The 17570-nt window shown below is 41.5% G+C and overlaps 2 protein-coding genes across 6 annotated transcripts in view; one reads left to right on the forward strand and one right to left on the reverse strand.

The window, feature by feature from the left end:
- Positions 1-10866, reverse strand: part of kiaa0586 (KIAA0586 ortholog) — a 118662-nt gene extending 107796 nt beyond the window's left edge. For all 4 annotated transcript variants that reach the window (XM_023994101.2, XM_023994099.2, XM_023994100.2 and 1 more), the window contains exons 1-8: positions 9878-10866; positions 9697-9755; positions 9523-9586; positions 8501-8570; positions 8192-8354; positions 7810-8019; positions 6289-6475; positions 4625-4807 (exon numbers count right to left, since the gene is read on the reverse strand). In XM_023994101.2, the coding sequence (XP_023849869.1) occupies positions 4625-4807; positions 6289-6475; positions 7810-8019; positions 8192-8354; positions 8501-8570; positions 9523-9586; positions 9697-9755; positions 9878-10226 (1285 nt within the window). In that variant the 5' untranslated portion in view covers positions 10227-10866. The remainder of the gene's footprint in view (positions 1-4624; positions 4808-6288; positions 6476-7809; positions 8020-8191; positions 8355-8500; positions 8571-9522; positions 9587-9696; positions 9756-9877) is intronic.
- Positions 10867-11064: 198 nt separating this feature from the next.
- On the forward strand, positions 11065-17505 carry timm9 (translocase of inner mitochondrial membrane 9 homolog). Of its 2 annotated transcripts, none has more exons than XM_023994104.2 (4): positions 11065-11164; positions 11609-11670; positions 15788-15883; positions 17000-17505. In XM_023994104.2, the coding sequence occupies exons 2-4, from the start codon at positions 11632-11634 to the stop codon at positions 17129-17131; spliced, it is 267 nt and encodes an 88-aa protein (XP_023849872.1). In that variant the 5' UTR covers positions 11065-11164; positions 11609-11631; the 3' UTR covers positions 17132-17505. The 2 variants fall into 2 exon arrangements, with proteins under 2 accessions (XP_023849872.1, XP_070301213.1); XM_070445112.1 differs by lacking the exon at positions 11065-11164 and adding an exon at positions 11219-11243.
- Positions 17506-17570: the final 65 nt, after the last annotated feature.

Consider the following 17570-nt stretch of genomic DNA (forward strand, 5'->3'; position numbering starts at 1 on the left):
CAATGAACATTCGAACAGTCCGGCCCTCGGCTTGTAGCTAAATTTTTTATTTGGCCCTCCGTCCATTTGACTTTGACACCCCTGGTCTAGAGAATCCAACCGTTGTGGTTTCATCTTGCTGTGATATTCTCAGCATGATTTAGAGCTCTCAACATGAAAGAAATACTAAATAATTTCATAGAATTAAAACAAGACTACTTTCTCTTGGTCTCAGACGGGCGAAATCACTGTGCTTATAGCTGAAGTTGCAACGAGACACCATTTGAATGGACGTTTGGGAGAAAAATTCTCTGTCTTCAGTTATATGAAATAGAGTCAATATTGTACTACACCGCTTGCGTCGCATGCGTTGCAAAATAAATGTACACATACATGTTATTCAATCATTGCACCCACACTGCTCGCGGGAGTCAGTGAGCGTCTGCGTGGCCAGGCGCTAAAATAGAAATTGGTTCTATTTGTGACGCTCGACGCGCTGCAAGTCCGGCCTCTCCCATCTCCTCATTGGTTTTTAGGAGCATATACCTACATGGGTGATTGAAAGATGAACTTAGGTCCACACTCCAGTAGGTTGTAGAAATGCTGTAAAGTTGGTTGCCAACCGCCATATAAAGTCCAAAGAAGAAAAAGAAGCCTTAAGGAAGGAGGAGAGATGACGAGAAACGAATTCGGTTCACCATTTTATCTGTGGATTAATTGTCGGAGTTGAGGTGCATTTCAGGTAAAATAACAACCCAATGTTTATATACCAGGACAAATTGGCTAGCAACAGCAAGCTAGCTAGCTAAATTGCCATAAATGTTTAATGATTTTTGACCTGTCCCCAAATTAATAATTGGTTCAGAGGTTGTTTTGATATTTCAACCTGCGTGTCCTGATCACTTCTGGTGTGAGTGTACAAAATCAACGTGCTCGCGTCCGGTTTGGTCACCATGGAAGTATGATCATATGTATTATGCAGTTATAAGGTGAAAAAAGGTGAAATCTTATAGTAATTCATTTTTAATTTAAATGTTACTATATTTAGAATGAATTTCAGTCATTTCAGGCCCCATTGCCCAACTTTTGTTGAATAGGGGGAAAAAAAATTGTATTGTACTATATACTTGAGTTTGTGTCTTCAAACGTGAGTACACCTCAGCAATTTATAACTATTTTTACCAGAAAGGTGAGTTCCAGACCTTTCTGAAACTATGCAACATGTGCAGGTATGTTTATTTAGGTGAAAATCTAAATTTTGCCCTATCATTCAACTGGTTAAAAAGCCAACTATTTGTTCAAAGTATTTCAAGAGTGATGGCTATCAATTGTTTATTTATTTAACCTTTATTTAACTAGGCAAGTCAGTTAAGAACAAATTCTTATTTACAATGACTGCCTACTCCGGCCAAACCCGGACGATGCTGGGCCAATTGTGCGCCGGCAACAGCTCTGGTGGACATTCCCGTAGTCAGCATGCCAATTGGAAGCTCCAACAGACATCTATGGCGTTGTGAGGGGCCTTTTATTGTCCACAGCACAAGGTGCACCTGTGTAATGATCATGCTGTATAATCAGCTTCTTGTTATGCCACACCTGTCAGGTGGATGGACTATCTTGGCAAAGGAGAAATGTTCACTAACAGGGATGTAAACAAATTTGTGTAAAACATGAGAAAAATACAATTTTTGTGCATATGGAACATTTCAGGGATCTTTTGTTTCAGCTCATGAAACATGGGATCAACACTTTACATGTTGCGTTTATATATTTGTTCAGTATATATTCATGCGGTGCGGTGTGACCCTTTTTCCTCAAGAATACCACCATGTTCCACCTACACTGTTAAAATGTGGCCTTTAAAAATAGTCAATGGTGCTTTGTATGGATGTAATTCACATCTCCAGTGATCAGGAGGAGGCTGCATTCCAAGACTTGTGGCTGGGGAGACCGAGCAGGGCCCAGCGACCATTGTAATAATTCAAAGTAGTCTTGGTGCTTGGCCAACAGAGCCAAACACAGGGAGATTAAGTATGATTATCACAAAACCAAGACGTGAAGGACCGCCAAAACATGAGCTGTATGTATGGTATGTATTTATCAATGTATCACACAACCTGTCCAAACAATGTTAATAAGTCAGCCATAGGTCTACTTGTAATGAATGCTTAATATTGACAGACAATAATTCCAAACACACAGTGCAGTCTGGATAGTTGTACAAAGCGCAGGTTTTCAATTCAGTGGGTAACATTTGAGATATTTTCTGGAATGCAGATACTGACAGTACAACAAGTGTTGACCTAACTGCAGTATTGTGTAGAAAATAACCAAATGGAAATGTGTTGAATTGGCATCGACATAAAATTATCAATGACTTTCTTGTAAATAACGAGAACTTGTCAAACAGAGGAGTACAGAAGGCATCTGGTTATTTGTTGAATGAACCGAGGTTGAAAGTAACAGTTGTTTTCTTATTCCATCTAGGGCTGTTCCCGATGGGGAAAAAATATTGGTCTACCAATTGATTGGTTTAAAATGTTCAAATGTGTATTTTTCCATATATAGACACATCCTATGTGTTTTAATCAAATCAACTACATGCACTGAGCTTGTCTGATGCTTTAAGCAAACCGTTTGATGAAATAATTAAGACACACAAATGACTAAGGAGTCCGACCAACAATTGATTTGATTGTGCCGGACCAGGCTCAGACTTGCTGCGCTGTGTAGAAAAAGAAAGAAAAAAAGACAGCGAGTGACTGACTAGCTCCTGTTGTCTCTCTCTCCTCACTGCTGTACGTGTTGCTGAAGCTGCAACCTAATACAGCCATGTCTGACTGAAAAGTTATGTTACCGAAATCCCTAATTTGTTTAGGAAAAACATTCCCTATTCCCTCAACCCTTCCTCTCTTTACGACACATGTAAGCATCGCATGCACGTGACAAATAGGGCCTGACCTATAGCATATCATAATCATATCAATAAATTAGTTATAACAAACTCTGAAAACCGTAACACGTGACCGCAAAATGGAAAGACAAAAAAAACAACAACACTGCATTAATTTGTGAATGCATTTTCTGAAATATTTTTTGTTTACGCTAACTATTCAATGGCCGCTTTGTTATTTTTAAACTAAAATGCTTGATTGCATTTGAAATCATGAATAACTTGTATGCTGTTTGATGACATGAACAAATACATTTTTGATACAGCAGCCTAGATAAGTATTAAAATATAGGCTTAAGTAAGTTACAGTATTAAGACTAAACAGGATGTGCTCTTAGGCCTACAGCCCGATGGTGGTTATACAAGGCTCCTTTACTAAGCCTACTAATGATAATGACATGACTTATTATAATAATGATGATCATAATAACAATAAGGAGATCAAGGAAAAAATAGAGTTATTATCATTATTCTAAACAGAATTTTTCGGACAATTTGGAACAGTGTAAACAATAAATAAATGATAAATAATACCAGAGAGGCTGGTCTAACAAAAAATGTAAGTCCTTTATTACAGCAAAGCAAAGATTAAAAACAGACGAATGTGAAATTATTTATCCGACATGTGGGTTTCATGAGGCTTGCAGCTTACGGAATCAGTAGGCTATTAAACAAACACTCAAACAGGCAACAGAAGCAGGATCTGTCTTATTTCTGTAGATATATATGGATGATTTATAAAGCCAGGCACATTTATCAGTTAGGCTGTTGATTATAGATTAAGTTGGGGTTTCCTCTCTACTCACTTTTCTTAGACAATAAGGCAAGGGTTGTTTTCTAGTCTCCTCATTCTGCTGCTGCCTCCGCCGCATTGTTCTCAACACCAATATGCTGGTTAACTTTGCTATGATGCACATAGCAACATGGTCTAGGAAAAGGCGGCAATTCAAAAGCGCACTGGTGGGTGCGCGGACAGCGACCACTATCCAACGCGGGAGAAAGCCCATTTGTTATAAAATAGTATAATTTGTATTAGTGTTGCAACAATGTTCTTACATAATATAACCATATACAATTTCAGTAGCACATGTCTTAGAGTGATGGACTGCGCCATCCCCACAGCTTCCACAATGGATCAGTCCACTCAGACAGGCGCCAATCAGACAGTTGTCTTGTACACCATGATTTTAAAAGTTAAAAAATGTGCTGCTGCTCGACTAAAGAAACCTTGGTCGACCAACAGCCTATATATCATACAAACAATCGACAAATGGGGTGAGCCCTAATTCCATCTCATCAAGGAGTGACAAAGAGAAATAGCCATCACAAAAATCAACAAAGACAGGAAAAAACACAGTGACATTAAAGCCTATGATTAAACCCTGTTTTCAGATTTTTGGAATAAACACTGCCTTTTTCAAATCTCCTGCAGAAGCCTGTGCTTCCTAAAGAGCCAGAAGGTTGGAGTGACGCTACTGCCCCCAAGAGGTGGAAATATAAAGGACTTGCATCTGACAAGAAATCCATAGAAACCCATGGGTACATCCAAAATGGCATCATATTCCCTTTATAGTGCACTACTTTTGACCTGGACCCATAAGGCTCAGCTCAAAAGAAGTGCACTATATGGGGGATAGGGTGCCATTTCAGACAGCCCATGACTTAACAGATGCAGAGACACTGATGACTAACCTTGCTGTGCTGAGCGAGGTGTTTTCTGTGTCCTGTAGCTGTGCTGCTGTGTAGCGTTCTGTGTGTTCCGGACGTTGGTGGTGTTCCAACGCGTAGGCTTTGGGATGACCCTGCGAGGAGCTGGGGTCTCCAGAGGGCTCTTACCCTCTCCTCCCCTCTGCTGGCTAGATGGGTCTGGAGATGCTTCAGAAGAAGAGGAGATACAAAGCAGATGACATACAGTACCAGTCAAAAGTTTGGACCCACCTACGCATTCAAGGGTTTTTCTTTCTTTTTTACATTGTAGAATAATAGTGAAGACATCAAAACTATGAAATAGCACATATGGAATCATGTACTAACCCCAAGAAAAGTGTTAAAACAGATCTAAATATATTTTAGATTCTTCAAAGTAGCCACCCTTTGCCTTGATGACAGTTTTGCACACTCATGGCATTCTCTCAACCAGCTTCATGTGCATTAAAATGCATTCACCTGGAATGCATTTCAATTAACAGGTGTGCCTTGTTAAAAGTAAATTTGAGCCAATCAGTTGTGTTGTGACAAGGTAGTAGTGGTATACAGAAGATAGCACTATTTGGTAAAAGACCAAGTCCATATTATGGCAAGAACAGCTCAAATAAGCAAAGAGAAACAAAAGTCCATCATTACTTTAAGACATGAAGGCCAGTCAAAGCAAAAATTTAAAGAACTTTGAAAGTTTCTTCAAGTGCAGTCGCAAAAACCATCAAGCGCTATGATGAAACTGGCTCTCATGAGGACCGCCACATGAAAGGAAGACCCAGAGTTACCTCTGCTGCAGAGGATAAGTTCATTAGAGTTACCAGCCTCAGAAATTGCAGCCCAAATAAATGCTTCACAGAGTTCAAGTAACAGACACATCTCAACTGTTCGGAGAAGACAGGCCTTCATGGTCGAATTGCTGCAAAGAAATCACTACTAAAGGACATCAATAAGAAAAAGAAACATGCTTGGGCCAGGAAACACAAGCAATGGACATTAGACCAGTGGAAATCTGTCTGGTCTGAGGAGTACAAATTTGAGGTTTTTGGTTCCAACTGCCGGGTCTTTGTGAGATGCAGAGTAGGTGAACGCATGTGTGGATCCCACCGTGAAGCATGGAGGAGGTGATGTGATGGTGTGGGGATGCTTTGGTGATGACACTGTCAGTGATTTATTTTGAATTGTTTAACAGCGTTGAGGTTACGACATGATTCCATTTTTGCAAATGAAAATGAAATTCACTGCTCGACTGAGAGACCTTACAGATAATTGTACGTGTGGGGTACAGAGATGAGGTAGTCACAATATTATTGCACACAGAGTGAGTCCATGAAGAAAATGTTTACTCAAACTTATTTAGGCTTGCCATAGAAAAAGGGGTAGAACACTTATTGAACTCAAGACATTTAAACTTTTCATTTGTCATTAATTTGTTACAATTTTGAAAAACATACATCCACTTTTATATTATGAGGTATTGTGTGTAGGGCAGTGACAAGTTTTTTCTTCTTCTACATTTAATACATTTTCAATTCAGGCTACAACACAACAAAATGTGAAAAAAGTAAAAGGGGTGTGAATACTTTCTGATGACAGATCTCAATGCCATTCTCATCATTTGATTCAATGAGGCAACTGACTCAGGAAACGTAGCACCGTACCTGTGGCTGGAACAGCAGGGGAAGAGTCTGCAGCATCAAGGTGGGTAATATGAACGTGACCGGGAAGGTCCTGAGGAAGCCGAGGGTCTGGATGTACAGTGGCAGCAGGGCCAGTGTTCAGCATGGAGGGTGAGGGTACAGGGGCGTGGCCAGTCACTACACTCAGAGCAGAGCCCAGGAGACGGTTCTGAGAGGGCATGGATGAAGTGGTCAGAACTATTATTGAATGACTGAAAGTAAAAAGAGTTGAGTATAGCGGTGATGAAACATGCAATAGAAAAATAAGTACACTGAACAACCACACTGCTTGAAACACTACAGACATACTCAGACACTGGGACTGTATCGTGGCCAAAAGTTTTGAGAATGACACAAATATTAATTTTCACAAAGTCTGCTGCCTCAGTTTGTATGATGGCAATTTGCATATACTCCAGAATGTTATGAAGAGTGATCAGATGAATTGCAATTAATTGCAAAGTCCCTCTTTGCCATGCAAATGAACTGAATCCCGCAAAAACATTTCCACTGCATTTCAGCCCTGCCACAAAAGGACCAGCTGACATCATGTCAGTGATTCTCTCATTAGCACAGGTGTGAGTGTTGACAAGGACAAGGCTGGAGATCACTCTGTCATGCTGATTGAGTTCGAATAACAGACTGGAAGCTTCAAAAGGAGGGTGGTGCTTGGAATCATTGTTCTTCCTCTGTCAATCATGGTTACCTGCAAGGAAACACATGCCGTCATCATTGCTTTGCACAAAAAGGGCTTCACAGGCAAGGCTATTGCTGCCAGTAAGATTGCACCTAAATCAACCATTTATCAGATCATCAAGAACTTCAAGGAGAGTGGTTCAATTGTTGTGAAGAAGGCTTCAGGGCGCCCCAAAAAGTCCAGCAAGCACCAGGACCGTCTCCTAAAGTTGATTCAGCTGCGGGATCGGGGCACCACCAGTAAAGAGCTTGCTCAGGAATGGCAGCAGGCAGGTGTGAGTGCATCTGCACGCACAGTGAGGCGAAGACTTTTGGAGGATGGCCTGGTGTCAAGAAGGGCAGCAAAGAAGCCACTTCTCTCCAGGAAAAACAAGGTGAGCGCTACCATCAGTCCTGTGTCATGCCAACAGTAAAGCATCCTGAGACCATTCATGTGTGGGGTTGCTTCTCAGCCAAGGGAGTGGGCTCACTCAAAATTTTGCCTAAGAACACAGCCATGAATAAAGAATGGTACCAACACATCCTCCGAGAGCAACTTCTCCCAACCATCCAGGAACAGTTTGGTGACGAACAATGCCTTTTCCAGCATTATGGAGCACCTTGGCATAAGGCAAAAGTGATAACTAAGTGGCTCGTGGAACAAAACATTGATATTTTGGGTCCATGGCCAGGAAACTTTAGGGGTCTACATAAATATACTTTTACATAACTTCATGCAACGATTAGAATGACAGCAACTTATTGAGGAAAATATGACTATCTGGAGCACTCAAGTGAAGGCTCAGTGCTCCTCCTTCCCTACAGTACCTGCAGCTCCATCTGTTGGCTCTGGATCCACTCCAGGTGCTGTAGTCTCTGCTGGGTCACGGTGTTGAGCTGCTCCTCCAGCTGGGTCACCCTCTCTGATGCTCTGTCCTCTCTGGCCTCCCGAGCCCTGCCTGGGTACCTGTCTGACTCCAGCAGCCTCTGTAGCCCCTCCCACACCTGGGAAACACACGCCCCCATGTCACTCTGAGCCTGGAAAAAGAAAGAAAGACAGAAACAAACCATTAGGCATCCATATTCAGTCCACTAAGCATTTTAGGTAGACTTTGGGGGGTTTGGACTTACAAACGCTTTCTCAGATGGCATCATAATCTCAGAAGGACATAGAAAAAAATAACACACAACTGCTCTGCTACAACAATACCTTGATGAGTGGTGCTGTGGCAGCAGCTGTGACCCCGGCTGCAGTGGAGGCAGCTCCCGTATCCCCTGAGAGGCCAGAAACAGGCTGGGGCTCCTGGCTCAATGGTGGCCCCTGGTCCAGTAACTGCACCTTCACCTCTCGCCTCAAGGGGACAGTCTGGGACCTGAGGAAAACCGTATCGAATGGAGTCATCATGACTAACACCTAAAGATTTGGGATGTACAACTATGTTGCAATGTAGACAAACATTACAAACACATCTGGCATGTAAAAAGTGAAAATCATCCCACAGCTTTGTGCCATGCTTACCTCTGTCTTAGAGCTGCCAAGATTGCCCCTTTACCACCAGCAGCATATCGGGATATTAGCAGATCATGGTCTAAGGGACAACCCAAGAGTGGGGTTAGGATACAAAATGGCATAGGGTGAACTCCCAAAGTATTGGGACAGTGACAATGTTGTTGGTGTTTATCTCTGTAGTCCAGCATTTTGAATTTGAAACGATACAATTACTATGAGGTTAAAGTGCAGACTGTCAGCTTAAATTTGAGGGTATTTTCATCCATATTGGGTGAACCGTTTAGAAATTACAGCACTTTTTGTACATTGTTCCCCCATTTTAGGGGACCAAAAGTACTGAAAAAATCATTAATGTGTATTAAAGTAATCAAAAGTTTAGTATTTAAGTCCCATATTCATAGCACACAATTATTACATCAAGCTTGTGACTCTACAAACTTGTTGGATGCATTTGCTTTTTGTTTTGGTTGTGTTTCAGATTATTTTGTGCCCAATAGAAATTCATGGTATTTTGAGTTATTTTTTATTGTAAACAAGAATATAACATTATAGAATGTGGATGCTACCGTGATTACAGATAATCCTGAATATTAATGTGAAAGTTAGACGCACAAATATCATAGCCCCAAGACATGCTAACCTCACTATAACAATAACAGGGGAGGTTAGCATTTTTGGGGGGCGGTTTGATATTTATATCTCTGTAACTTTCGCACTCATCATTATTCACGATTCATTCCGGGTTATCAATAATCATAGTAGCATCCACATTAATGTAGAAATGTTTAGAAACATATTCTATTCTTATTTTGAATAAAAGTAACTCCAAATACTCTCAAATTAAAGATGACAGTCTGCACTTTAACCTCAGTCATTGTACTGTTTCAAATCCAAAGTGCTGGAGTACAGAGCCAAAACAACAAAATCACTGACCCAATACTTTTGGAGCTCACTGTATATGAAGTAGCCAGTAGATAATCAATGACAGCATACTGTCCAGTACATCAGAGGTTTAGCCCAAGGACACTTACCTTTGTCCTCACTGCCCTTAGGTTGAACAGAGGTCGGTGTTTCTTTTCCATCTAGACTAGGAACCTGAAATTGGAAATGAAATGACACCAGTTTAAAATGTATTATATTTGTATGGGTGACATACTTGTGAGGCACACACTTCTCAGAAAAGAACAAGCTAGAAGACATCTTACTTGGGTCTCTTTTTGTGGGACTCTTTTTACGGGACTCTTTTTGCGTGCTTTTGCTCCCTCTGGAAAAGACAACATGGGAAGAGCAAAATGTCGGTCAGACTGAAATCAATGGCATATACAACTGCAATACAATATAACATTTTCACTGGCCTTATAACGAGTGTGGGTTTACTTAGCCTACCAGAGGGTGAAACTGATGGCAGGTTTGCTTGCAGGGCAGGAGGCACATGCCTGTGGTCTTGTTTCCTTGCTTGTCTTTGCTTTTCGATCTTTGGTGGCTCGTCAAGAAGAGAGGGCTGGGCAACATCACGCAACTTCTTCACTGTTATCTTTACATTGTCTGTTTTATTAGATATGGTGGAGAACGACCCCAAATCCCTCTGCCCTTCATAGCTCTGCTCAGGAAAGTGAATCTTAGTTGCACGAATCAAGACGTCTCCAGCGTCAGAACTTGAAGTGGATTCGTCAAGGTTTATATTCCTTGCAACGTTCAGAAGTTCATTTGATCGGCTCAAAAGAGTATGATCCATATCTAATCGACTCTGACGCTCAGTTGATTATCTAGTATCGAGCACTGCAGCAGAGTATATTGTATGATAGCTAGTATGCTCAACACCAGACCCGATCAGGCGTTACACATAACATAGTTGTTACTAACCGTGGGAGTTGATATAGATAAATAAACAACCAATGTCGTCATTTTCCTTAGGAAGTCGAACATTTAAATATCCCGCTTCACGCTTGTTTAATGACGACTTTATGCTAACAGTAGCTAGCTACTGACGTTAGCTGGCTAACACCTCTAAAAAGTTGAAAGCACAACGCGACAAAACTCAGTAGAAAGTAGCTAGCAAGACCTATGTAATTTTGAACAAACTGAATTCGTTGCAACCCGAGGTCAGAATCGAACGATACATAATAGCTTCCCAACTGATAGCTAGCGATGGAAAATATGAAAACACAGCAACTGTTGCTGACAACAATAACTTCCGGTCAACGACCAATCCTCTCTCCGCGAGAAATATCGCCATCATCTGTTGGGCATGATAGGGACTCCATGGACGAGGAAACATTAATCCAAAGAGAACATATATGAATAAAATATTAAATAATTAAACGTATGTTGTTGATGATTATTTATATTAGATAAAAGGAGGGCTAGCGAACAACAGGCTAATGAGGTACTGAATATTTTTAATTACCTCGTGTTACACCGGAGTGTTTATGTAGTGACACAAACTTCATCCTAATTTGACATTTCGGTTATTATTTTCGAAAATTTACTTTTCGATTTTGAGTTCCATACATATCCATACGAACGTATACAATATTTAATACTATCCTAGAAATATTTGTTTTAAAAACCATTTTTAATTTCCAATTCCTTCCTTTCAAGCCTCTCGAAACTGTTGGTGCCGCAGCCACTGTAGTCCCCTTTTCACAACGTCACATGTCCTTCAGAATCTGGGTGGGTGAATGAGTTCTTTGCTGTGTTAAAGAAAATGTGATTTATCATGCATTTTGTGCACACAACTTGATATCAAAATGTATGTAATGTCTTCAAGTGCTTCACTTGACCTGCAGTACTAGGCTATATAGTTAGCCTGTGAACCTTACCAAATCAGCTAGGGAGCTTTTAACGTTAGCTGTCCATTGAGCTTGCTAGCTAGCTAGCTAGCTAACACAAAAAGGCTTAAACTATGTAATACCTAGCTATGGATATGGTCAGTTATGAATGCATGGTCAGGTGTCATATATAGCTAATCAACGAATACTCTGTAGCTATCTTGGTAATTCAGTACTCCCTATGCCTAGCTAGTTATAGCTAGTGAACGGACATCATAGCTACATAACAATGGATAGGGCTGTCATTCAATCAATTCCATTCATGGGTGTAACTTTAATCCAACAGAAATCTCGTCGATTTGAACCACCATGGCTATCCAGGTAACAGAAGCGGACCAGGTTAAACAGGTATGCAAATTGAGGATACTCGCACCCCAGTGGAGGCTGGTGACTTGGAAAAATTTAGTAGGATGGGAGACCACAGTGTGTTTCAAAAGTCATCAAAGACTAATTATTTTAACCTAAAGCATTTAATAAACACATTTATAGTACAATATTATGGGGAAGGGGAATGAGAGGGCTACTTAAACAGTGTTGGAAAGGGATCACAGCAGTGATTGAATGAGGGTATGAGGCATGAGTTGAGGTGTTCACTGGCTTGACCAGTGCAGGACAGGATTTTTCTGGGAAGACAAAAAACAATAAACAGTTAGACAAGAGCTAAGAATGAGTTACTCCAAGCAAGGAGTAAAATCGTTGATGTGTAATAATGTGATTGTGTATGTGATTGACTACATACAGTAATGAGAGAAAATTGATAGGGGTACTCACAGTGCTTGGATGGGAAACATTCAATGTGCCAGTGGATGAGCGGGCACATGAGACGCTGTGGCTTCCGTTCATGTCAGGAGAAAGTTGACAATGGTAGTGGAGTGGAGTAGTCATGACCTCTTAATCAGGGAACATGAGGGGACTTAGCTGTAAATAGCAGATACATTCCGTTACAGCTGCGCCATTGTAGATGACGAGTTTCTCTAGGAATTTCAACTCAGACATCTCAAAATTCATAAAGTCAAACACGGACTGTGCATCCTGCCCACTTGACACATCAAAGTATCCCAAGAAACGTTCCTGAATAAAGCCCTGATCATCCACATACCTGACGATATCTGACAACTGCTAGCAGACTGGTGGCACCATAGGTCCCAGAGCGGTGGGGCAATTTTTACCCCCTGGGGCCTGGAGTTTTTCCTTATATGTTAACCTAACTAGGAAAACTCTGGACCCTATAAGGTATGACTGATTAATCAGTTGTAAAAAGGTTTTATATGGGCTATTAAGGGACCAGTTTTCATAATCAACTCCTGAAAAAAAACTCCTGGCCCTGGGGGGGATGAAAACCCTGTCAAACTGCAGCTACCTTGTATTTGTTCAAATAAATTATATTTCGACTAGATTTGGAGGGGGATTTCCTCTACCCAGACACATAGACAATAGAACTCACAGGGCTGAGCTTTCTTTATGCATGTTTGCATCATGCAGGCCTATGCAACTGTAGGCCTTGTACATTTCTTTTTTTTAATGACTCACATCTGCCATCACTATTATGTTGATTGATTCATTCCAGGTAATAATTTTGGATTACAAACGTATAGGCAGCCTTGCCAGCCCAATTTTGAATATAATCCAAATTTGATCACATTCACATTTTCTCCTGACACACAAATGGACTATAAATACATAACGTTACCAATTAGTTTACCCTGACCAGATGGACAGGGCGTATAGACTGTATGCAGCTGCTCTTAATAGTAGCCTACAGTTGATCAGACTGAAAAATAGTCTAGTTTTTATCCCATACAGCATGTCAGATTGGGTGTAGCCTAGGCTGCTGCAACATTTGTCATTATTATTATTTTTTGATTATGTGTTATCATCTTTGCTAAATAAATACCGGAGGAAAGTGCAAGCCTACTTGAGCTCACGTGAAAAAATGTGCTCCGTCAACCTCTCTAATCAAACTTTTAATGGATGATGCGATGGAAGCTATCAAATCATTCTGAATTGTTTTCGACCACCCAGAAAAGATGTTCAGCATGTAAAGCATCGTAGCGTGCAATTACAGGCGGCTTGATGGTAGGCTCCCTGTTAACCAGCTATACATTTGATACCAGTTGGTATTGAGTGCCCTCACCTTTTCATCAGTCATGAAACTGATCTCAGGCAGAGGTCGACCCTCGCTTTTAATTTGCACCTTATCCGTGTACCCCAGAGAATGAAACGGGTTCTTCAACAAAAAGTCCACAACGTTTTCGGCATTATTGGCCATTCTACCGTTTGGGTGGAGAAAACTGCACACTCGCGCTGGTAGCTAGCTAGCTACTGAAGTTAGTGCAATTTATTTACACACAAAATTAAGTTCTAAACCCAAGAAAAAAAATTATAATATACCTCCTCCATCTCCTGTAATTTAAAAAACTAATTTGAATTGAATAATGTCCCAAAAATGCTCAACTGTCACTCTTCACTCTTAATCTCTATCCAACAATGTCAACAAGCTTCTCAACACAACCCCTATAATGCTCTTTGGCACAATCCCAATACAACACACTAGGTTCATTCTCTGACCATACATCTATGATTGGATGGACAACATTTCAGTTCATACTGCAAAAGCTTTGATTGTTTGGAGGACGTCCTCCGGAAGTGGTCATAATTACCATGTAAATTCAGCAAAAAAAGAAACGTCCTCACTGTCAACTGCGTTTATTTTCAGCAAACTTATTAACATGTGTAAATATTTGTATGAACATAACAAGATTCAACAACTGAGACATAAACTGAACAAGTTCCACAGATATGTGACTAACAGAAATGGAATAATGTGTCCCTGAACAAAGGGGGGGTCAAAATCAAAAGTAACAGTCAGTATCTGGTGTGGCCACCAGCTGTATTAAATACTGCAGTGCATCTCCTCCTCATGGACTGCACCAGATTTGCCAGTTCTTGCTGTGAGATGTTACCCCACTCTTCCACCAAGGCACCTGCAAGTTCCCGGACATTTCTGGGGGGAATGGCCCTAGCCCTCACCTTCCGATCCAACAGGTCCCAGACGTTCTCAATGGGATTGAGATCCGGGCTCTTCACTGGCCATGGCAGAACACTGACATTCCTGTCTTGCAGGAAACCACGCACAGAACGAGCAGTATGGCTGGTGGCATTGTCATGCTGGAGGATCATGTCAGGATGAGCCTGCAGGAAGGGTACCACATGAGGGAGGAGGATGTCTCCCCTTTAACGCACAGCATTGAGATTGCCTGCAATGACAACAAGCTCAGTCCGATGATGCTGTGACACACCGCCCCCAGACCATGACGGACCCTCCACCTCCAAATCGATCCCGCTCCAGAGTACAGGCCTCGGTGCAACGCTCAATCATTCAACAATAAATGCGAATCCGTGAAGTAAAGAGCACTTTTTGCCTGTCCTGTCTGGTCTAGCGACGGTGGGTTTGTGACTATAGCGATGTTGTTTCCGGTGATGTCTGCTGAGGACCTGCCTTACAACAAGCCTACAAGCCCTCAGTACAGCCTCTCTCAGCCTATTGCGGACAGTATGAGCACTGATGGAGGGATTGCGCGTTCCTGGTGTAACTCGGGCAGTTGTTGTTGCCATCCTGTACCTGTCCCGCAGGTGAGATGTTCGGATGTACCGATCCTGTGCAGGTGTTGTTACATGTGGTCTGCCACTGCGAGGACGCTCAGCTGTCCTTCCTGTCTCCCTGTAGGACATTTCAATTTATTGCCCTGGCCACATGCAGTCCTAATGCCTCCTTGCAGCATGCCTAAGGCACGTTCACGCAGATGAGCAGGGACCCTGGGCATTTTTGGTGTTTTTCAGTCAGTAGAAAGGCCTCTTTAGTGTCCTAAGTTTTCTTAACTGTGACCTTAATTGCCTACCGTCTGTAAGCTGTTAATGTCTTAACGACTGTTCCACAGGTGCATGTTCATTAATTGTTTATGGTTCATTGAACAAGCTTGGGGAACAGTGTTTAAACCCTTTACAATGAAGATCTGTGAAGTTATTTGTATTTTTACGAATTATCTTTGAAAGACAGGGTCCTGAAAAAGGGACGTTTATGTCTATGGAAGGGGGTGAGGCATACCAGCCTCCTAGGTTTTGTATTGAAGCCAAGGCTACTACTACCACATATCTACAACACAAAATCCATGTATACGTGTGTGTCAGTGGAGGCTGCTTAGGGGAGGACGGCACATAATAATGGCTGGAACAGAGCGGATGGCATTAAACACATGAAAACCATGTTTTTGATGTATTTGATACCATTCCACTTATTCCGCTCCAGCCATTACCTCGAGCCTGTCCTCCCCAATTAAGGTGCCACCAACCTCCTGTGGTGTGTGTGTATAATGATTATGTTATCGTGTGTGTCGGTCTCTCATTTCACAGTCCCCGCTGTTCCATAAGGTGTATTTTTATCTGTTTAATATGTATGTGTTCACAGTTTAAAGAATTTCTTGGCACCTACAACAAACTCACCGAGAACTGCTTCATGGACTGTGTGAAGGATTTTACCACAAGAGAAGTAAAGTCAGAGGAGGTAGGCTGATTTCCTTCATGTCTTCAAGACTCAGGTGATGTTCCTCCGCTCAGACGTTGCTGACGCATGTCAGATCTTATAACGCCTGGATAGGTATTTTATGTATCAGCTAACCACATTAGTCGCGTTCCCCTGCTCAGACCTTGCATGCATCAACCAATGGTTGCGTACCATATCATTGACTGTGCAGTCGGACACCAGATTGCTATAACAATATGATTTGGTTAGCTGATACGCCTGGATAGGTATTTTACGTAAGGTCTAGCTCGCATGCTTCAGCAATTCCACAGTAGCAGAATGTTTGTCAAACAAAACCAATGATTGCAAAGTTAAACAAACCATAGCTCTATGCACAATGACTACTTTTTAAAACAATTTCCAAAGAAAATTGTACAAAAACACCTTGACTAGAAGAAGAGTGCATATAAAATAGAATGGTAACAGAATGATGTTTGTGCTGTTACCAAACTTTCTGGATCATGTCCCAAGCTGATTTTGAATGGCATTCTAAATTATATAATCACATCCTTGAAAACATGGCCATTTAAGATGTCAAATTGTATTTGTGGATTAATTTACTTTTACCTTAAGCTTTTCATGGTTGTTTTCTTTTTTGTAAACCATCATAGAAGGCATTGGGTAGAAGTAAATTAATCCACAAAAAATAATATTTTACATATCTTAAATTACCACGATATCTTGAAGGCCATTGAAACATGATCCAGGAAGTAGGCGGGACTTTCATACTGTATCTGGTGCCTGACTGCACAGTCGATGACTTGGCACACAACAATTGGTTGATGCATGCCAGATCTGAGTAGTAGGCAGTCTCGAGGCCATACTTCCAAATCCTGTCTCGTCGTTCGAGGCTCTGTAGTGGGTAATCTCATCCATCAGAAGGTTCTCTCTAGCAATCGAGCCTGGGGACAATGTTAAGTAATGGGTAAAATAGGACACAATGTGGCATCATTGCTTATCAACAAAATGTTGTCACTGAATGTTGTCAAATTTCTCATTGTACCAGGTTAGCTTCTTTAGAGTAGAAGCCTTTGCGGTTGTACAGCAATATTTGGAGAGGTGTGATTGTATGTGATAGTGTCCTTGTTTCCACCTCAGTCCACCTGCTCGGAGAGCTGCCTGCAGAAGTACCTAAAGATGACCCAGCGCATCTCCATGCGCTTCCAGGAGTACCACATCCAGCAGAACGAAGCCCTGGCTCAGAAAGCAGGCTTAATGGGACCACGGTAGAGAAATTCTGCCCTTTACACGCCCATCCAGTCTGGTCCCAACTCAATGTGAATCAGTGGATGGCTAACACCAGCCACAAACTTGTCCTTGTCTACCTCCACTACTTCTTAGGCTGGGGCTGATGATGGCTTGGACACTTTTATCCAGAAAAGCCTGATCATGATGTATGAGATCATGTTGACTTGCGATCCAGGCAGAACATGAGATAAAAATAAAGTAGCTACCTTTGTTTTTATTATAGTCAAAGTCTGATTGTTGAATAAGGTAATGACAATCCTGGGTATTAGTCTGTCTCCTTTATTCTATGATAATGCCCATTTGTTCTCTGAACTGTTTCTGCACCATTCATTAAACATTGGCATACTGCTAAATTACCCATTGTATAATGTCCTGTTTGACCTCTAAACACTTAATCGCTGCCTTCTGTTGGTAATGGATT

This window comes from Salvelinus sp. IW2-2015, linkage group LG9 (assembly GCF_002910315.2).
Source record: "Salvelinus sp. IW2-2015 linkage group LG9, ASM291031v2, whole genome shotgun sequence".
In the NCBI taxonomy this organism is placed as follows: domain Eukaryota; kingdom Metazoa; phylum Chordata; class Actinopteri; order Salmoniformes; family Salmonidae; genus Salvelinus; species Salvelinus sp. IW2-2015.